Below are 22,612 nucleotides of genomic sequence, written 5' to 3'. Positions count from 1 at the left end.
ATAAAAAACATTGTCACAGATTTAAAACTAGTCTGAAGGTACGTGATCTTAAAACATCCCCCAGCATTTGAATGGAATAATTGTATTCAAACTGAATTGTGTGAAGGATGGGTGAATAAGGACTGGAATTTTTGAATTTGACTAAAAATAGAAGCCTTCAACAATCCTTTTTTCTGGTTCAGTGCCACATTAAATATTCTTGAATGTAAACCGTCTGCTGTGAAAAAGTATATCCCCCTTCCCGATTTCTCATTATTTTGCATTTATGTCACAATTGCATGCTTTAGATCATCAGATAAAATTTTCTCCATTTGTGGATAATGGCTATCACTGGAGTTCCTAGGGGTCCCAAAGCCTAAGAAATGGCTTTGTAAAAATAAGAAACAAAGTCATTAACATCAGTCTAGAAAGGTTCCAGAGTCATTTTGAAAGCTTTGAGACTCCAGTGAGTCTCAGTGAGAGCCATTATCCACCAATGGGGAAAACTTGAAACAGTGATGAACCCTTCCAGGAGTGGCAGGCCTACAAAATTTACTCCAAGAGCGCATCAACGACTCATCCAGGAGGTCACAAAAGAACCCAGAACAACATCTTAAGACCTGAGACCACTTGACTCAGTTAAGATCAGTGGTCATGATTCAAGAACAAGAGAGAGACTGGGCAAGGCCAAAGACCAAAACCACTGCTTAGAAAAAAAGAACACAAAGGCTTGTTTAACATTTGCCACAAAAAAAAAAACATCTTTATGATTCCCAAGACTTTTAGTAAAATATTCTGTGGACTGACAAGACAAAAGTTGAACTTTTTGGATTGTGTGCATACAGTGGTCCAGGTCCTGAAGCAGCCAAGCAGCACTAGACCATCACACTAGCACCACCATGTTTGACTGTTGGTATAATGTTCTTTTTATGAAATGCTGTGTTAGTCTGACTGCAGATTTAACCTTCTAAAAAGTTCAACTTTTGTCTCGGCAGATCACACAACATTTCCTAAAGGTCTTGGGGATAAAAATTGATGTGCTCTTGAAGTAATTTTGGTAGGCCGGCCCTCCTGGGAAGGCTCAACATTGTTCCAAGTTTTCCTCTTTTGTGGACAATGGCTCTCACTGTGATTCGCTGGAGTCCCAAAGCCTTGGAAATGGCTTTGTAATACTTTCCAGGCTGATAGATGTCAGTTACTTTGTTTCAAACTCATTTCTTAGGCTTTGGAACTTCAGTGGACCACGGTGAGAGTCATTGCCAACAAATGGGGAAAACTTCTAACAGTTTCTAGTTATCTTAACACCAACTTTACTTTGTCAGACAGGTTCTATTTGTAATTGGTCTGGCAGTAATCAGGCCTGGGTGTGGCTAGTGAAAATGAACTCAGTTTTCTCCAAAATGTGTTAAATATCAGGTAATTCATGATTTAGCGAGGGGGTGTGACAAATATGCATAAAATGAGAAATCAGGAAGGGGACTACTTTTTTCCCAGCACTGTATCTTACTCTAGTGGACTCATATTATGCCTCTTGATGGAGACAGGAAGTCATATTCTACCCAACAAACCAATCACAGATTTCCTCATTAGTAACCAGGTCTCTTTATCCATGTCCATATTCAGGTTATAATTCCATAAATTCCATTAATAGTTTTTTACTTGCTGAAATAATTTCACTATTTTTTGCTGGTGTAGCTGATGCTACACAGTCACTGTGTTGCAGAAAACCAGAGAAACCCGACGAGATAATATTCCTGAGAGCAAAGAACAATCAAGTTAGAGAGCAGTGCTTGAAAAGAGAATGAAATATTACCCACAGAGGAAAGTAACAGGAGAAGAAAAGATACGATTCAGAGGGGAGAGAATGACATGATAAAAATTCTTCTCCCTGTTACAGAAGACAGAGTCTGACTTTAACTTTGATTGGAGTTGGAAGGTCATTTCACCATGATGGAGAGTTGAGATCGATGAGTGATGACCAGCAGTCATTTTTGTGAAAAAAATCTAGCAACAGGGCTATCATCTGCGGCTGCTCTGTGGCCTGGACTTCTAGGGGCTTACCGATCTCTTCACAGCCTTTGCAGCCAGAGACCAGCAGCGCTCTGAATTAGATATGAGCAGCCATGGGTAGCCGTCGGAGAGAGTTCTGGAGAAAATGATGTGGGAGAAATCAGGGAGGCTGGAGATGGAAACCGCAGTGTTTTGGGTCACTTGTAGGGCAGGGAGGGAGGGTTTCATGAAGCCTTGTGGTTGTTGTTTATAAATCAAAAAAGGAAGCCAAAGCTTTAACAGGGAGGGGGAACATTGGTGATGTCTTTGCAAGAGCTTAACTGCAAGAGCTCAGTGATTCAGGGCTTCAGGGGTTTAAAAACTTATCCGTGCTTGTTGCAATCACATATTTAAAGGATGTCTCATGGTATCTTGGGGCTATAGTGGTTGGGTCATGGCTTCATGGAAGTATTGGGTCTTTTCACTTGTTGTTGTTGGTACCATGCTGGACATGTGCTAGATGTGTATCATTGCATTTGTGGTTTTGATAGATTTAACAAAGTTTGCAGGCCTTATGGATTTACAAAACACCTAAAGTGCCCACATCCATTACCTACTCTGCATGGCAGCACCCATGTCAGATTTGACCGGAAGCACTTCATGGCACTTACTGATGTAGTCTCCTCATGTCTAGATCTTTGCTTGTATTGTGCTTGCTCTCAGATGCATGTTGCTTTGGACAAAAGCATCTGCTGATTGACATGTATTGTAACTTGTAGCAGATTGCCATTGTGTTGGTTGAAGAAGCCAAAATTTATTGCTTGGTGCTGAAATGGATTGCAATCTTTCCTGTCCTTTTCTTTTGTTATATGGTATGATAAAATCTTGCGCTGTCTATTTGCTTTCTCAATCTTACCTTCCTATTTCATAAAGGATGTTTTTTTTTTCTCATACTGCCCTATAAATAATCATATTTTGTCATTGCCTACCATCTCATACTATGCTCTACTGGATAGGGATGCACAGTATTATTGGTGTGATATTTTATTGGCAGATATGAACATTTCTGCCAATGTTTACAACTGATATTTTGTCTTTTAAAATCTGCCTGTTGCAGCTGTAAAATATGGCTGTACAAACAAATAAGTTAGTCCAGTTTTAGTCAGCAGAAGTCTTTTTTGATCATCATTCCTTATAGGACTGGGCAATTAATCGCATATCAGATTAAATCACATTATGGCCTGCTGCAATTAACAAATCACAGAAGTTGCAGTTTTTCTTTAACTTGAAATTAGTCAAAATAGCAGTTTGATACATTCATGTTTTGCGGCAGAATTATACAAAAATTCAAGTGTCAATTTTTTTAAAATGGTTTACAAGAATCTTCCTTTTTGTGTTTTATATATGTTCTGTTTTAGTCAAAATGAGGGACATAAAAATGATAATCCCCTTCAATAAAGAAATGGTATCAAATTTGCAATATGAGCAGAAATAACTAGTTCATTCCATCTAATATTGATGAAGCTTAGCATTAGTTCATACCCCCAGATGCAGTCAGCTTATAGCCAGCGTCACCTCCCCCACCCCAGCTGCCTCCCTCATAGCTTAAAGCTTGTTGCGTCCTCACATTCAGATTCATTCTATTGTGGATTGATTGCTTTTAAAATAATTTTTTTTTCAGTGCACATTGTCATTTATGTATCTATTCATATGGGGGTTTCTAGCCATGCACTCCCTAAAAAGTCAAAGCGTGCTGCTTAAACGCTTCGACTTTTTGACTTTTTTTAACTTTTTTTTGGCAATAAAATGGTCAAATGTATGACGAGTGTTCCCGACTAATTGTAGGTTATGATATAGAATGATTTATTGCTTGAATTTTATAGAAAAATGCATACGTTGAGGAACGTAATAAGAATCGCATTAAACCGCAATTGCAATAATGGGGGAAAAAATTACAATTATGTTATTTTTGCAAATCTTTCACCCCTGATTTCTTACACTTAAAATTTGTTTTAAGGACTGACGTTGATTAATTTGTTCATCTTCAAACTTTAAATAGTGTTTTGAGACTGAAGTTTTGGTTGGAAGTGCATCTAAATATCAGTATCTATATTGGTATTTGCTAAAATTGATATCAGCATATTGGATATTGGCAAAAATCTGGTATCCTGCGTCCCTAACTGTTCCCTATTTGATCTATTCGTCATATCTCGTCTTGCATTGCATTTTATCATATTGTATCGCATTATATCATTTTGAAACTTCATATATGAGAAAATGATTGATAAAGGTATGCCCAAATATATTGTTAGACTTTTGGCTAACTGCTATGCCAACCAGACTATGCAGGTAAAGTGGGGGCATGGTCTTTTCACCCCATTTGGTGTGAGTAATGGTGTCAGACAGGGAGGAATTCTCTCCCCTGTTCTTTTTAATTAGTATATGGATGATTTGTCCAAACACTTGACATCCTGTGAATCTGGATGCATTATTGGTAACACATTAGTTAATCATCTGATGTAAGCTGATGACCTTGTTGTTTTTAGTCCCAGTAGTGCTGATCTTCCGTGCAAAAGAAGATCAGATAAAATGACGGCTGATGATGATATCTACAGGCAATGCTTCAAGATTTATGCATTAGCAGACATTCTTGCTCGCAGGTTTGGTTTTTGTTCAGATACCGTTAAGTTGTCTCTATTTAAAGAATATTGTACACCTCTGTATAATGCACACTTGTGGACAAACTATAAGAAATCAAATATGCAGAGGCTACAAGTAGCCTATAATGATACACTGAGATTATTACTGAAAAGACCAAGATGGTACAGTGTAAGTGAGGTGTTCGTAATTGCAGGAATTAATACTCTACATGCTGTCTTAAGAAATCTGGTGTATAAATTTATGTGTCGACTAGATTCTGTTTGAAGTGTAATCTTATTTTATGCTCTTTTATACTGAATCTAATTTATCAACTTTTATCGTGCTTTTATGGAGACATGTATTTACTGTTCTGTCCTTTTTTATGTGTAGTTTTGTATTGTTTTTATATATTCTCCAGACCTAGAGTCTGTAATAAAGTTTTGAATTGAATTGAATATCACAATGTATTGTGTAGTATTGCGTCACATTACACTGCATTGCATTGCATCATATTATATTGTAAAACAGCAAATCATGTTGTATCACATTGCATTGCATCGTACTGTACTGTATGGTGTCATGTTATGCCATGTTGGATTTATCATATCTTATTGTTTGGTACCATATCGGACTGTTTGTCTTGCCCTTTTCTGTCCTGTCCTGTTTTGTTGTTTCTTCTTATTTTAGCTTTTCTCATCTGCTCTGGTGTGTATAGCCCAGACACAAAGTATGCAGTGCTGTAGCCAACCATCTCTTATCAAACCACACTGGATTTTTCCCCTCTTGGCATGTTTTGCTTTTATCACAAACATCTGAGTCTGAATGTAAATGACGTTGCAGTCTGAAGTGTTTGCTCTTTGATTTTTAGTCAAAGTAGTATTTAAGACTTCTGTTTGATTCTATGCAGGACAGTCCACTAGGGAGGCTAAAGAGACTGACTATATTTCCCTAAATACGATGCAATAATCAATCAGCCTGAGAAGCTATCTTCTTGTTGATCTTTGTTAGAATCTAATCATAAATGCACATGAGAATCTTAATGTACATGGCATTGTTTAGCATCCATCTTAAGGTCCATCTTTGCATCTGAAGATGTCTGCTGCACCCAAAAGAGTGAGCTCTGCCATTCAAATGGAAGCCTGCCTTTATGTTAGGCATCTGCCAGTTTCAGAGGAAGCCCCCAAAATACCAGCTATTTCTCTCAGAGGATAAACTGTCATCAGCTGACTGAGAGGAGGTATCAAGAGTGTAGGTTTCCTGGGAAATAAGAACAGCTTATCCTTAATAAGACTCTGTTCCCATGAAGACAAACTTCAAACTTTTAATGCCTTTGAGATGAGGCAAAAGCGTGCAAGTTTCAGAAAGAAGGAGAAAGTTTAAATTTGTGTTTTCTCCCATCACAGTCAAAGAAAGAAATTTAGGCCTGAACTCTGATAGACTCTCATGGAGATGATACCGCTCCACACAAACAAGTACTCACCTCTGCTGTCCTGATAAGTATGGGTGTAAGAAGGCAAACCTTCACAGGCAGGACGCTAAGATCGCTTAGTCAGCAGAGGTGGCAAAAACTATCTGCTTGACATTGTCGGAGGCAATTTAAAGGATGCCTCGGCCTCAGCTAAGATCACAGGGAGGATGAAGAGGAGGGTGCTGCCTTGAAGGAAAACAGCTTGTAGCCCCAAAATATTTTCTTTTAAGAAATATTGCATTAGCCCAAAGTCACTTTCAAGAGTATCAGAGAAGTTCACGGCCATACTTTAGTGTAGTTATCAGGTTTTTCACATTAATATGACCCAGTTTTTAGAACTTTTAGGCTTTAGTTTGCAAAATACTTATATAAACTTCAAAACTTTGTTACAGCAAATGAGTTTTGACAGGTCTTTTTAAGAATGCATGTCCTGCTTCCTTGACAGATGTTACTCTTTGTCCTTGCAGGTTGCGCTCAATGTTCCTGGCAGGTGAGCGGTGTGATGTGGAGACTTTGGAGTGGGCAAAGAAGAGCTTTGGGGTTCCTGTCCTGGATCATTGGTGGCAAACTGGTAGGAAGATTTCTACTTCTAAAGAAAGAAATCTGCATCAGAGAGCTATTTTTCTTACCTTGTTTATGCCCAGCTGCAATAGGAAGGATTTTGATGTGAAAATAGAGTGCACCTGTCTCTTCTGATTCCATACAATGTCCCTTTTGTCCTGAAGTTACAGCTTTGACAGGAAGAACCACAGTGAAACTGAAAAACAAAATGAAAACTGACTCCTTGATTTCACAAGTAGGTTCTGTTTTCTTGCTTCTTTTGTCTGTTTTAAAGACCAACTTGCACTGAATTGAAAGCAGCAATAAGTGCACATTGGCACCATGGGGATCCCCTAAAAACAGCCTGAATGAACAGCCTTTCACTTTCACAAGTCCTTAAGTGCTGATATTTCAGGGTACAGTGCCATGAAAAAGTATTTGAACCTTTTCTGATTTTTTATTTTTTTGCTGAAACGTTTCAGATCGTCCAACGAATACCAGTATTAGACAAAGATAACATGAGTAAATGCAAAGAGCAGTTTTTAAATGCTTATATCACTCCCTAAGGGGAAAGACCCATCTATGAGAAAAAGCAGTTGCCCCTCTTGTTAGATTATGAATTAACTGTGATTAACCACATTTTTTGAAAAGCTGAGTTCAGTTTTAACAGCCACACCCAAGCCTGGTTACTGGCAGACCTGATGAATCAAGAAATCCGTTAAATAAAACCTGTCTGACAAAGTGAAGTAGGTTAAAGACTACTATAAGTGGTTCCCAGTTTTCTCCATTTGTGGGCAATGGCTCTCACTGTGGTTGGCTGGAGTCCCAAAGCCTTAAAAATGGCTTTGAAACAAATGAGAAACCAAGTCATTTACATCTATCAGTCTGGAAAGTTTTCTTAATCATTTTGAAGGCTTTGGGACTCCAGCAAACCACAATGAGAGCCATTATCCACAAATGGGGAAAAGTTGAAAGAGTGGCGAACCTTCCCAATTTGTGGGTAATGGCTCTCACAATGGTTTGCTGTAGTCCCAAAGCCTTAGAAATGGTGCTTCAAAACAACTGACATCAAACTATGTGGAAAGGGATTCAAAATCATGTTGAAGCCTCTAGGACTCCAGTTAACCACAGTGAGAGCCATTTCCACAAATGGGGAAAGCTTGAAACAGTAGTGAACCTTCCCAGTAGTGACTGACCTAACAAAATAACTCCTAAGAGTGCATTGGCAGCTCATCCAGGAGGTCACAAAAGAACCCAGAACAAGATTTATTAATTTCAAGTCTTTGGGTTCAGTTTTACTAGTAACACCCAAGCCTGATTACTGCCATACCTGTTGAATCAAGAAATCACCTAAATAGACTCTGCCTGACAAAGTGAAGTAGGCTAAAAGATCTCAGAAAGAAACACATCATTTTGCAATCTTAAGAAGTTCAAGAACAGATGAGAAACAAAGTCACTGACATCTATCTGTCTGGAAAGGGTTACAGACCAATTTTTAAAACCACAGTGAGAGCCATTGTTCACAAGTGGGGAAAACTTGGAACAGTGGTTAGTGGTCAGCCTACCAAAATGACTCCAAGAATGCATCGACGAATCATTCAGGAGGTCGCAAAAGAACCCAGAACATCTATTCATTCCAAACCATTTGGGTCTCCAGGCAACCAATGACAGAGCTGCCTATGCACTCTGCATTCATTTCATGCATGTTCCTGCACATCAGCTTCCTGATCAGTGACTTAACTCTGAGATCCCTCCAGATGTTTAAGCTCTTCACCCTATCCCTAGCCAAACCACCCTCCTCAGGAATCTCATTTTGACCATTTGGGTCCACACTCTGATTCTTTTAGTCACTACCCAAAATTCATGACCATAGATGAAGGTTGAATGAAGATCAGCTGGTAAACTGAAGATGTTGCCTTCCAGTTTAGCTCTTCCTTTGCCATATTAGTCCAGTACAGCACCCACGATATTGTAGGTGCTATATAACAATCTGCAGAAGTCCCCTTTATGTATTGATTCATGAATTTCCTAGAAATTGTTCTTTTGCAGCTATTTTCCTGTAAACTGATTCACTGGTCCCTCCAACCTGTAAGTTGCTCTGTAAAGCCTCACAGCTTAACCCAGCATGAACACAGACCCTGATGTTACAGGATTTCTTGTTAATGAAGTTAAAACTGTACCAGAATGTATCCCTAACATACACACAAATGTAAAGCTGCCTTTGTTACTTTTAATAATCTCATTAAGCAGCTTGAAAAGAAGTCTATCCTCCAGATTTAAGGATTAAGTTCTTATGATATAGATACTGTAAAGCTGTTCAAGGACCTCGACTGCTTTATTAGTATGAACTGTATATGATGTTTTAATTTAACTTGATCTTTACAACTCAGCTTCCTCTCCAGCTTATCAGTGTGGGAAGACTATAAAAGTGCTATATTTAGCCCTTGGAGTACATCTTGACCTTGTGAAGAGGCCTAAAATCACTACTTCCCAAAAGCCTGTAGTCATTATGAAGCACTTCATATCACACTTCTCTCTTTGATTAATCACTTCTATGTTTAGCATCTGGGATCAGGGGATTGGCTTCTTTTTACTAGAGTAATTAAGATGTTAAAAACCACTCAGTTTTATTTCTTGATAATTCTCTCTGGTAATAGATCATCACATAAAGAGAAGAGTCATAATTCTCAGCAGCTGCTTGAATCTTAATTAGATGGGAATGTAAGATTATCAAGACATTTATGAAACTTAATATTATGATGAAAAGTTACAGAGCAGAAATATACAACAAAAGAGTCCAACGAAATAAACAACTCATGGTTTTAGTAGGGAATGTCATAAAACGGTTCTATACAGTTAAAAATCACTACAAACATGGACAATTTCAATTAATGCAACAGAAATATATATCGCAGTATGCTTTTTACCCACTAGAGTGGGCTATTGAACTTTGGCTTTCTTTGTTTGATATCAGTTGCTGGGGAATGGTGACAGAAATTCATGGCGGGATTGAGTTAACATTTTGTTGTGAGTTTTTCGAGTTTTAACGAGTGTAGCATATACCATGCCTTGGATGTTTTACCCTTTTATTGGTCTATATAATTAGGCATTTTTGACAGAAGAAATTACATAAAAACCTCAAAGTGTCAAAGTCAAAACAGATTTCTGCAAAGTAATGTTAACTGAATAAAAAAATTTAAGATAGAAGAGGTGACAGCATACATATTCACCCCCTTCAAGTCAGTATTTAGATGCACGAGGATTGGATGTGAACTGCCCTTCTCAATCCCTCAGTTGGATTGAGGTCTGGGCTTTGACTCGGCCACTCCAGAACATTCACCTTGTTGTCTTTAAACTATTTCTGTGTAGCTTTCACAGCCTGCTTCAGGTCATCGTGCGCTGTAAAATAAATTTTCTCCCAAGCTGTTGTTCTCTGGCAGACTAAATAAGATTGCCCTACAGGATTTTCACTCTTTTGCTGCATTCATACTACCCTCATCCTTTACAGGCATTCCAGGGCAAGCAGCCAAGAAGCATCCCCACAGCATGATGCTGCCACCACCATGCCTCACAGTGGGGATGGTGTGTTCTTTGTGATGTACAAACAAAGTGTCTTGTCTTGTTAAAAGACGAACAAAGAGCAGCACTGAGTCGTTTCCTTTGCAGAAACGGCAAAAGTCATGTACTCACATGTCTACAGTCGCCATGGTTGCTATGATTGGCCCGTAAAGATGTGATGCACAGAATGTTCATTCAATCACCCTCCAAGGTTTTTCAAAGGCTCTGCCCTTTTCCAAACATCGTCTATGGGAGGGTTTAGATGGATCCATCTGGCATGTCAGGATACTGACTTAGGCTTTTCAATAACCTTTTCTCTGAGTTGCTTTGAGTGTTCTTTTGTCTTCATGGTATAATGGTAGCAAGGAATAGTGATTAACTGGTGGCTGGACCTTCCAGACACAGGTGTTTTTTTACTGCAAGCATCTGAGACACATTCACTGTACACAGGTGATCACTGTTTCTGTTCTTGTGAGATCACTAGCACCAATTGGCTGGACAATTGTTGAATTAGGTCAGTCACTTTAAAGGGGGTGAATATTTATGTAGTCATTTTTTTTCACATTACCTAGTGTTTTTAAGTGGTATTACTAGAAATCTGTTTTCACTTTGACATCAAAGAGGTTTTTTGTATTTATTGTCAAAAAGCCATATTATATTGACCATGATTGATTTATTAAATCAATAAAAGGATAAAACATCCAATAGGGTGAATTCTTTTAACAGTGTTTATGCTCTTATGTCAGACAGAGTCTGGGTGTCTCTAGCTTCTAGCTTTGTGTTGGCATATTGCCTTTGCAGTTGCATGTATAGATTCAATGTGGGTAACAAAGACGTTTCTGGCCTCGACAAAGTTTACTTTTCACTGTCATCTTTTTCCTCTTTTGTGCAACAAATTCAAGGAAAAGTGAATAATCTTTAAGCGTCAAAAGAAGCCTTGATTTGAACTGTTATACTGTTTTTTGTTTTCCTTCCACGCGGACCAATGTCAGACATTTGTTGGGTACGTTTCAATGAAAGTTACTTTGATTTGGTCTTCATTTCTCCCATGCCAGTACTGGTAATGGAAAAACTATTTAATTAGTAAGGTAATGTGATCACTGAAGTTAGCAACAATAAAGCTTTATATTACTACTTTATAGACAGTATTCATAGTCCAAATACAGTAACCTGCACCTTTTTGACCCACTGCCCCTAGCACTGATTGTTACCTCCCTAGTTTCATGTTTCATATGTGATGAAGCCACTTAATGTCCAGGAGGCAGAGCCAGCTACAGTCAGCCATAGTCAGGTGGGTGAAAACTCCCGGGGAGCCTGTAAACAAGAGCTTTGATTGGCATTGCCTTCCAATGAGTTCACTGATGTTTAATTGACTTTGCACCCATGTGGGCCTCTGAGTGACTGGCAGCGATATAAAGACTAAGTTGTATGCTCAGCACTGAGATAAAGAAAAGGGGAAAAAACAATTTGTGGTACCTTTTTGCACACCTTGTCCATCATTTCTGGAGGTGAAATTGAAATGGCTTCCCCTCTGAATCTTCCTTTGAGTCATAATCCTCAATAAAAAGTCTTTAATGTCTTATTACCAAAACAAACAAAAGCAAACTTTGCCAACAGTATGTGAACTCGTTATTACAGTAATGCAAGGTTAATCAGCCTTTCCCCTTTTACTCGTTAAAATTCCATTAACAAAGTCAGTATGTCGAGGCTAATTCACACCAATGCACTTTAAATTAATGATAAGCTTTCAGAGGTTGTTCTGTTTTAATTGTAGAGGCTTGCTAGGTCGTGCTCCTTAACTTGTCATAAATTAGACACCGGATGGCAAGATTGCAGTTTCCTCTAAATTAAATAACCACCAATTTCTTTAGCTCACTGTGAAGTGTGTGCATGATATATTATTGGAATCTTAGGGGCTATAATGTGAGCATCCACCCCCTTGTTAATCCCCCTCTGTTTGTCGCCACCTCATAATACCAATGAACAATGATTAACTTGTCAGCAGCCATGAGAGAGAACAATGCCATGTCACTTTGGTCTGTAATACCCTGCCAGTGAAAACAGCGGATCGATGCCGGACAAGACGACATCTCGGTGTTAAATTTGGAATCAATACTGTTGTTCGGCCGCTGGAAAGCCATCGACCTTGAGTTTGTACATGCAACACACTCTGATCTGTGTGCAGATTAGCCCCACATGGCTGATTGGTCTGTCCGGGTTCAGCGAGAGTGTGAGAAACTCAATATTGCAAAAAAAACACATCATCAATTCAGGATAGTGCGTTCTTGAGCTCTGACCCTGCTGTATGCTCATATATTGGATTCTAGATGAAAGCTTCAACCACAGTTTGAGACAGAATACCAAATAATAGGCTTACAAGTGGAGCCAGGCACTGAATCAATGGCTTTAATTAATTATAATGTATAGTATAGGTCACCATTTAAACATGGAAATTGATTACCAATGTCCAAACAGAATCACAGCTGCTTCCTAAAGTATTCAGACACAACTCTGCATGCAAAAATTGTATAAAGAAGGTTGTAAGTTCCAGAACAGGGGAGCCATCCACTCAGATACATGGAGTTTCTGTATGGCAGCTTCTGACCTGGGGCAACGTGATGTCCATAGCAAACTTTGCAAAGAATATTAGAGGAAGGATTAATGGTTTGGGCCTGTTTTCAGGGTTATCTCCAGTGAAGGCCAATCTCAATGCTTCAACATACCAAGACATTTTGGGCAATGCTATGCTTCCAACTTTGTAGCAACCGTTTAGGGAGGGCCCTTTTCTATTCCAACATGACTGTAAAGACATGGTTTGATGAGTGCAGTGTGGAAGATCTTGCCTGGCCTGCAAGGAACCCTGACCTCCATCCCATTGACCATCTATGCGATGAGCCAAGGCCCTCTCATCCAAAATCATTGCCTGACCTCATAAATGCTCTACTGGATGAATGGGAACAAATTCCCTCAGAAACACTCCTGACTCTTGTGGGAATCCTTCCATGAAGAGTGAAGGCTATAATAGCTGTAAAAGGGGAGCCAGCTCAATATTAAAGTACATGTATTTGAATACCATGCCATTACAGTCCTGGTTGGTGTAATGGTCAGGTGACTGAAAACTTTTGTCCATATACTGTATGCATACTATGTGGAAAACCAACAACATAGTGATGTTTAGCCATGCCCAGTATTGTTAGATGTATGATTTAAACAAAGCTCACCTTATTTCTTTTGAAAAATACACCAGCCACCGCCCTTCTCCTCCAACTTTAAGGCATTTACATCATTTTCTGTGCATGAATATGGACATCTCCTTCTGTTGAACAAAAGTGAAGCCAAAGTACAATGACATGCTGACGTATATTGCTGGTGATGTCATTTGAGTGAATGAATGTTGGACAGGCTTTATGTCAAATATTATATAAAATAACAACACCATAAAAACCACTTCTACTACTACCAATGAAAATGAAACATCATAACACAACCTATCTGATTTAATTTACTGTATGTGCCAAAACATATGCAGATTTGAGGCGGCAGCAAGAACTGCAGAACTAACACCCTGTCCCATCAAGTCAGTGAGGCACTCATGGAAGTACCAATTAACCATCAAGTCAGTGTAGGACACAACAGAACAGATTCTTGCTGAGGGAGTTATCAATCTTGGTGTTCTATATGCTACTTTTTGCATTAGATAACTTATTAAGATATACTAGATAGGCTGTTTCATGTATTTATCACATGGGATATATTTCATATCCATGTGGGCAACACCCTATAGTTGGTGTTCAGGATTGGAAGGCCCTTTAAAAAAACTCTTTAAGGTTGACTGGATGAATTGTGTCTGGCACGTTTTAATACGATCCAATCAAAGCAATAAAACATGTAACACATAAGGCCGTCCCAGAGAATAAACCAGACCTCTGGGGCAGCAGTAGCTCAGTCTGGGAGGATTTGAACTGGGAATTGGAGAGTTGCCAGTTCAAGTCCTGGTCTGGACTTTGGCCTGGTAGCTGGAGAGGTGCCAGGTCACCTGAATACTGCAGAAGTGCCCTTGAGCAAGGCGCTGAACTCCCAACAGCTCCCGGCAGTGCTTCAATGAGAGCAGCGAGGCCATCATTCTGACATCTCTCCATTAGTGCACATGTGTATTTGCATGCAATTCAGTCTATGTGTGTGTAGCATGTTCAACAATAAAGTGTAAACTGCAAATTTCCCTTCAGGGATTAATAAAGTATGACTTAACTTAAACATCGGCATACAGGGTTGCAGATGGCCTTGTGGTTGGGCAGTTAGCCTGTGGTTAGGCCCGGGCTCAAATCCAGCCTGTGGCTCTTTCTCAGCATGTCATTCCCTGCTTTCTCCCCTCTGTTCTGCTAAAGCCTGCGGACCAAAACAGCAGATCAGATATGCTGAAGTGGAAGAGCATATACGTAGCTGGTGGCTGGAGCAAAATAGTGGCAAACACAAAGGCTTTCTTGGTGAAAAATAAAATGCCTCCTTTTTTTTATTTTAGATTGTGTACAATTGAGCCAGCATTATACTTCAGCCTAACCTGACATGCCAGATGGATTTGTTTCACACCTCCATCTGGTAAACCTTTTATAGGTGTCATTTGGGAAAGGGCAGAGCCTTTGAAAAAAAATCTCTGAGGGTGATTGGATGAACATTCTGTCCGTCGCATCTTTACGGGCCAATCAGAGCAACAGAACACGTGACATCGTAGCCACTACCGAGAAGTAAACTCCATAGAGAACTGCATAGTGTGAACCATGGCGACTGTAGACATGTCAGTACACGACTTTTAACATTTTTGAAAACAACTCACTGCTGTTCTTTGTTCTTCTTTGAACGAAGAAATGTCTTCAAGTTCTGATAAAACTGGCGTTTCAGCAGCATCCACGCTGATCTGTTTCACCATAATTGCACCGGCCTCTTGTCGCTGCTTGCTTACGTCACGGCTCTGCCACACCTGAAAGTACTGCCCCACGATGCTGATTGGTCCTGTCACTTTCTAACCAGGCCCAAACAGTTCAGACGGGAGCTTTGTAAGATGGATATGCCAGTGAGAAACACGGAAAAGGGCAAATCCACCTGCTTTGCAAGGTTAGGTTTAGCCCATTTTGACCTAAAGCTGGCTTAATAACACAGAGAAACTGTACCCCTATATAGCACTGGATAGCTTTGCTTCTCCTGCTTAAAGGGGCAGTGCACACTAAAAATCACTGGAGGGTTAGGCTACTGCTGTTGCTAAGTACTTTAACAAACCAACTTCAAAAATACTTAAATGTCCCTTTAAAATGTTGGAGGTGGGGTTCGTGACCTTTACTGTAGCCAGTTAGTAGGGAAGTGAGTTGTCACAACTTCATCGCTCTGGGATGTACCACTTCATGTGCTATCTAATGTAAACCTAGTTGTTTGAAACAATGGTTTTAAGCTGTTTTGAATCATATTTTCCATCATTTCTGTCTCTTTATGGCTAAACTCTCATTTATAAAGGAATAACATGCTCAGTCTGATGTGCATATCCATTGGTGGACAGCTCTCCTGAGTGGTGACCACACTGGCCCCTGAATTGTGACACATCTTCCCCACATAGTGGGATTAGTGCTGTGCAGCGGGTTCATAGAGAGGGAAAATCAATCAGAGAGCAGCTCTGGCAGCGATTCGCCTCCCTGTGGAGTTTTTATGCTCAGTTTAAATATCCATACACTGATCTTTAATGATGCAGAGCTCCTGGATGAGCTTCTAGTGTTTGTATATATGGAGAGAAAGAGGGAGTGTAGGGAGTAGCGTAGGCAGCAATGCACACAGGTAAACATAAGATTATGACTTTTGTAAGCTGAAGGTGCTGTGGGATTTATCTGTTTACTCTGTTATGTATAAAACGTCTCTGTGCTTTTTATCTGTTCCTCCTTCTTTGATTGTGTCTGACTGAGAGTGCAGATGTTTGGATTTCAGTAAACTTTCACTGCCAGATTTCTATCTCTCTACTTTCACATGGAGGTGTTTGCATCACCGTCAGCTTTGGATCTCACTTCCTGTCTCACATTCACACACATATACACCTGAACAAAATCCCGTCACACCTTGTGGCTCTCCCGGCAAGGTGATTTATCGAGTCTGGAGAAAAAAAACCTCTGGTGCTCTCTTGATTTCTGTCTGGATGTGTAAATCCCATTGGATTCTTCACCCCCTGCTAAACTCAATAACTGGCAGCTGGCGGCCAGTGCTGCAAACCAAATGTGCTCTCCACTCTTTCACGGTACAGCGGGTCACTCCCGGTCTCACTTTCTCTCTCTTTCTTTCTCTTTGTGAAGCAGTTTAACTCGAAAATGTGTGGGTGACAGAGGCTCTGCCATGTTTTACATATTCATTGAATTGTTATTAGTTTGCCATTTCTCTCCAAAGTTACAGAATTAGTAGAGAAACTTCTCAGAGTTCATTTGTCCGAAGCTGTCTGAGGGAGAGGAACGTTGCTTGTTGTTGGGGTAAATTAGTTATTGGATTTAGCCTCCTCCAGGGACTTGTTGATAATAAAAACTCTATTGATGGCCTGGTGATTTTCGCTGTTTTGCTCGAGGGCATTCAATTTAATTTGCTGTCAGGAACTGTCTCTCCCAAAAACCTGTTCAATTTTTTTGAAGTGTCATTCATAATTCAGTGGATTGTCTTTACAAGTTCTTATAGAGGTTCTCTTCTATTGTGACTTGTACCAACGCTCAAATTTCAAGGGTAGCATTGATATTTGTCACCTGAGTGTTTGAGATTTAACCAGGGTAGAGACATTAATAAAACTACAACACTGAAAGGCCCTCAGACCCCCGCGCATGTCAGGGTGTGTAGCAACCACTGAGTGTTGGTGAACCATGCAGTGAGACCATGTAGATCCTCTGGGACTGTCATGAAATCAAAAATAATGAGCATGTTGTACTTCACATATGAGGTAATATTGGCAGTCGACACTAGGTGGCAGTATAGCAAAGGAAGACGTTTATATGTAGAGGTGATCTGGGCAGGACCGATACTTCTTATTAGGTAAAATTCAAAGAAGATGGAACATTTGATGTAAGAGGTGTAACCAACTTCTTACAGTAGGTGGCGCTACAGCAAAATTATGACATTAACATTGAAATGTGTAGAGGGGCGGACCTTGATTATACATATTAAATTTGCATTATATCAGAAGTATAATATTAGAGTCATGCCAACTTCCTGTGAGATGGCGTGATATCAAAAATGGGCACCATCACCACCAAGGCATTTTTTATGGGGATGCATATTGCATTTTTGCCGATATTTACAGATTAATTTTGACTGATATCGATATTTAAATATGCCTTTTGGACAAGAAATTTCAGTCCTTTTGGACACACTTTAAGGTGTGAGAATGACCAAGGAAACAACCTTTAGTCCTTAAAAAACACTTTAAAGTTTAAAGAATGTGGATAAATAAGAAAAAGACCTCAACTGACATCGGTCTGTTGGTTCAGGCTAAAACTCCACTAATTTATTGGTATATATGGACAATATTTACAATCAATGTATGCTGAAATACACAGGCAAAATATTGGATGTATGTATCGCGAGGAATTTTGATATGTGCTGATACTGATACCAAACCAATAATATCGTGCAATACTAGTTCTTTTATCAGACATATCAGTGTTGTGGACAGATATTGAGGCTGTCTATCAGAATCTGATCTTGACAGGTTCAACTCAGTAATTGGACCAAGAAATTGCCCAGTTGTGTCACTATCTCATATTTTGACCTTTTAGAGTCACAATTTTAAATTTTGTCTTCTATTTTGACCTTTAAACCCATGATTTTATCTCTTTATCTTATATAGTTGCCTTTTAAAAACGTTATTTTGACTTTTAATTTTTTATTTTGACCTTTAGGGCTTATAAAGTTGACTTTTAATCTCAAATTTTGAGCCTTTAAACTTATTTTTTTATTTATTTAGCATTTATTTGACATGGACACACAGTAACATTGATGCTGTAATACTTAATCATTTTGACTTTTTTTTTTAAAGCTTAAAATCATTTATCATCACTGTTTAATTTCCCCTATAATTCATTACATGTGAAACCACGTTTGATGGTTTTCGGTTAAATCTGGACCCTGTTAGGCCCTCAAATTAGACCTAAATTCAGATTTCAGCCCCTGCTGTGATTGAGTTTGACACCCCTGCTGTACAGAATGAACTGGCACAAACTCCTTCAAAAACACTCCAAAATCTCATGGAAAGCCTTCAAAGTGTGTGGTAATGTAGTGCATTTATATCATTGTACTGTCAGGATGACAATTTATTGTTTGTAATGATGTTTTCCCAGCCTTACCAGACACAGGTGTAACTATTATGCCAGTGAAGCACATTATAAAGCCAACTGTAAGCAGGGTCTATGATATTCTCTGTGACCAGTTTAGACTATTTGTACTTTCACTGAAAAACTGATATCAAGTGTCAGTGCAGCGTAAAAAACAGAATGTATACAGTTTCCTTCTGCCTGCGCTGAGTTCATGAGTCACCCGTTGAGAGCGTCACGGTGCACTGTTCGACCGTCTCTCTGGAGACAGGACATCGATCAAGCCACTTTCAACGACTTGGCCCCCTTCACATCTCTCCTTCAGCTTCCCCCTCCAACAATGAAGGCACAACTTCTTCATTGGTAGCAGTTTAGCATTCAAGGCTCGTTTAGCCATCACAGAAAGGAGCGACTGACTCCTTCTCCAGAAACTCATTATTGTCAAACACCTGAGAAGCAAAGCTAGTCTGCATCTCCAGGCTTCTTACTCAAAATCAACTCATTTTTCAAACTGGTGACAGTGTTTTAGGCCCTCTCTCACTAAATTGGTTTTCATCTATAAATATTGATATACCTGTCCTGCCACTTGTTTGGTGCTTTGCTTGTTGTAGTCAACCGCAAAATAGAAAGAAATAGAGCTGGATCAATCAGCAGTGTGGCTGCTCATAAATCCTCGGAGCTGCATGCTTGTAATCCTGGAGTGTAATATTGAGCAGAGGAAAGCTGTAATCGATTGTTTGAAAAGGTGCGCCATGAGAAATGATGAGTAGAGGAGGTGAGAGGAGCGGCACACAAAATGCACCAATGAGAAGAAAATGAGTTCTCAAGGCCTACAGATGAGAAACGCACCTTAGGACTGCGTGATCTGGCAAAAATATGGCCAGTGTTATGACATGCACTCCTGAGTATCCTTATGATGACTGAAGATACCAAAGTCTTTGGTAAAGAAAGTTTCAACATGTTAATGTGTAAAGTTTGGTGCTGTAAAGCTAAAGTGGCTAAAACTTGCACCACAGAATAAAGTTAACTCTGCTTAATTTTTGCTCAAACTGTGTTTAGCTTATTGTTCCATCATTGTTTTATATTTAAAAGCTTTATGAGACAGGTTGTTTTGCAAAGGCCCCTTGGGAGTCCCAGATGTAGAGCTTAGATCAGGCCAAGATATTCCAGCCCAGCCCTTCCTGAGCCCATGCCTCTCAGCCTGTCCCGTGTCATTATTCGTATTTCTTGGCCTGAACCTGATTTAATCGTGACATTTTAAGAAAGGACTTCTTAAATTGAATGTATACTTTGTTTCAGGGTTGTTTTAATGAGAGAAATCTGTTTGGATGAGATTGCAATGAGCCTAATACAGAAGTATGTTCAGGATGAAAAGAGCTGTGAGGATGAGGAGCAGATGCACAAACTTCACTGTGCACTCAACACATGGAGCTCTTTGCAGAACACCAGTCTATTAGCCAACTGAGGCTGACGTATACGACAAGAGGTCATCAAAAGTTGTATAACTTAATTTTTTTCCCTCCTGAAGCTACCAGGTGTGCCATTCCAATGACGCTATCCATACCTCTAAATCTCTTATGGAAGCTTTTCTAGCAAGACTGGAACTAGGGGGTATATCCACACAAGTAAATCAAATATAAGATGTCTTTTTATATCCATTTCAAGCACACTTTTGATCGATTCTCTGCTAGCTTAAAATGCTAACTGCAACATTGTGTCCCACAATTCTTTCTGATGGGCTAACAGCCAATGGCAGGTTGTTTCATCGTTGCATCATGCCTTGTCAAATTGCACAGTTCTTTCTGTGCAGGTCATGGTGAGGATGGCCTGAATAGCTCATAATGGAGAGAAAGAGAGAAAGAAAGCCCGTGACGTGTCCTTCTGTGTCAGTGTTTTGAATAATGGCACAAATAAAGCCAATACATAAAAGCGCAAAGACTTTTTTTGTAAATCTGTCCATATTTTGAAGACTTTTTGTCATAGAATGATTATTTTTTCACCTTTAGGCCCTCAAGAGATGGGAGAACAAGACTGTGCAATAAAAGTTGTGTTAATTTTTCTTTACTCTCTTTGATACATTAAAATCTTTGAGTTTTAATTTCCGGTTGTTTTTTCTTTTGTCTTCATAGTCCCATAACTTTTTGAAAATTCAACTGACATTACGTCAGCACACATATTCTTAAAGCCCAGGTTGTCATTTAAAAAAAAGGATGTTTAGAGCGTCACTGTGAACCACGGGTTGATGTTTTACAAGCTTTTTAAGGCAATAAGTCCAGGCAAGACAACATGGTTATGAAGTAGCTTAGGGTTTTGTGGGTCAATCTGATCTCCTTCTATCCTGGCAGGAAAATTCCAAGTAAAGTCATAGTGAAAATCCGGACCAATGCAGAATATTTTGACCACTACATTTCAATGTCCAGTGTTGCCTCAGACTCAAGGACTGACTCTAGTTTAGCCGTTTAGCAGAGTCCTAGGTTTATCGCCTTAAGCCTTTGTTTTTGTTGAAGTTTGTAGTGAGTGTTTTGTGAGCGATTGAAGTCTTTTCTGCGACTTTGGCCTGTGCTACCTTGAGGAAACGGCAAAGTCCAATGGAGATTACAAATCCTTGAATAAGCCAACGAGCTTCCACAAGGTCATATTTTAAATCTACTGTTTTATTGTTGAAGGAACGAGGGGAAAAAATGTCCTTGGAGATTTGTAAAGAGTTTTAGGATTGTGACTCATTCAGGGAGTCAGGGTTTGTCATTGACAGCTAAAAAATGCTGTTTATTAAAAATTCCCTTGAAGCTGAAGGTTCCTGGCTGGATTGATAATAAATGAAGGAAATATTTGTTACTGGATCCCTGATTAAAATACTTTTGAACCCTTGCTCCCACCCTGCTGCCTCTGACAGACTTTGAAGTGTTTTCAGCTCCTTGGTGTAAAGCTGCTCCATCATGACTGAGGAATCTTGGATTTATCAAACAGTGGGTGTTTTAACAGAAGCGTCATGTTATTTATTATCTTTGATATCAGCTCGCTGCGCTGGAGACACTTGATCAGCTGTGCCAGACACACACAGCTGAGAAGATGAAATGAAACAGCTCAGGATTTGTTTTGTATTGTTTTCCCCTCCAAACCCAGGAGGCCTTTCTTCTTTACCTCCCAGCCAACTGTGTTTCACTGCTGATTGGCAAACAGACGCAGCGCACAGACAGCTAGCGGCAATCCTCACAGAGCTCTCCTTAGAGGGGCATGAGGCCCTGTCGGATAAATGAGAGAGAGTCAGATGACACAAGACAGCCGTTAGCTGTAATGGGGATATGAAGAGAAGCATGACACTCATAGGCTGAAGCATGTTTTGGTAATAATCCCAGATTAACCTTTTATTTATGGAGCAATGTTCAAGCTACCTCAATGACATGACTGCCTCTATCTATATTTATTATTACTCATGAGGTAAAAAGTTAAAACTCCAGTGAAGCAGCCATTATGTTTATGCCCTGGGGTGTCATTTTTCAAAATAAGCATCTTGTCATAGTCGGGCTACGCTGTTAGGCGCACTCGTATCATTTTGTTTACGTGAACTCTGTCAGATGATGTTGCAGTTATATTCAAACACCTGTTTTTCATTGCCTTTTACAGTAGTGGGCATCCGGTGGCCCAGGGACCACATACACCTCGTTCAATGTGACCAAGAAGTTTTTTTCAAATACAAATAAATTATCATTAACGTTGCACCGTACATCTGCCATGAAAGCACTGGACACAGAAGCTTTTCTCTTTTAATTTTTTTACTTCTGGTATATGATGGGTTATTTTATTTCTTATTTGATGGAATCAATTTTTCAAACTTTTTCAGTTTCTTTTTCTATTTAATTTTTCAAAATGTGTTTATTTAAATTTATTTGCATTTTTAGAATTTATTTTTAATTTACATTTATTTTTAATTTATATTTAATTTATTTTAAGTTTTTATTTAATTGAAAAATGAAATCTATTATTTACATTTAGTTTATTATATTTTAATTTTTATTTGATATTTATTTGTTTTTATTTCATTCCATTTTAATTGTATGCACTTTTTCCTTTAAAAAAATCTTTTTTTTTTTTATTTTTGTTTTACGTTTTTTAGTTTTTG

General features: G+C 39.2%; 1 protein-coding gene across 1 annotated transcript in view; it reads left to right on the top strand.

Annotated features, from left to right (window-relative positions):
- Nucleotides 1–22,612, top strand: part of acss3 (acyl-CoA synthetase short chain family member 3) — a 98,904-nt gene that overhangs the window by 37,766 nt on the left and 38,526 nt on the right. Inside the window, exon 9 of the mRNA XM_041780672.1 lies at nucleotides 6,544–6,647. Within this exon, the coding sequence (XP_041636606.1) occupies nucleotides 6,544–6,647 (104 nt within the window). The remainder of the gene's footprint in view (nucleotides 1–6,543; nucleotides 6,648–22,612) is intronic.

This window comes from Cheilinus undulatus, linkage group 23 (assembly GCF_018320785.1).
Source record: "Cheilinus undulatus linkage group 23, ASM1832078v1, whole genome shotgun sequence".
Classification (NCBI taxonomy): domain Eukaryota; kingdom Metazoa; phylum Chordata; class Actinopteri; order Labriformes; family Labridae; genus Cheilinus; species Cheilinus undulatus.
Note: the sequence above shows the minus strand (reverse complement) of the source record. Positions and strands in the feature narration are given on the sequence as shown.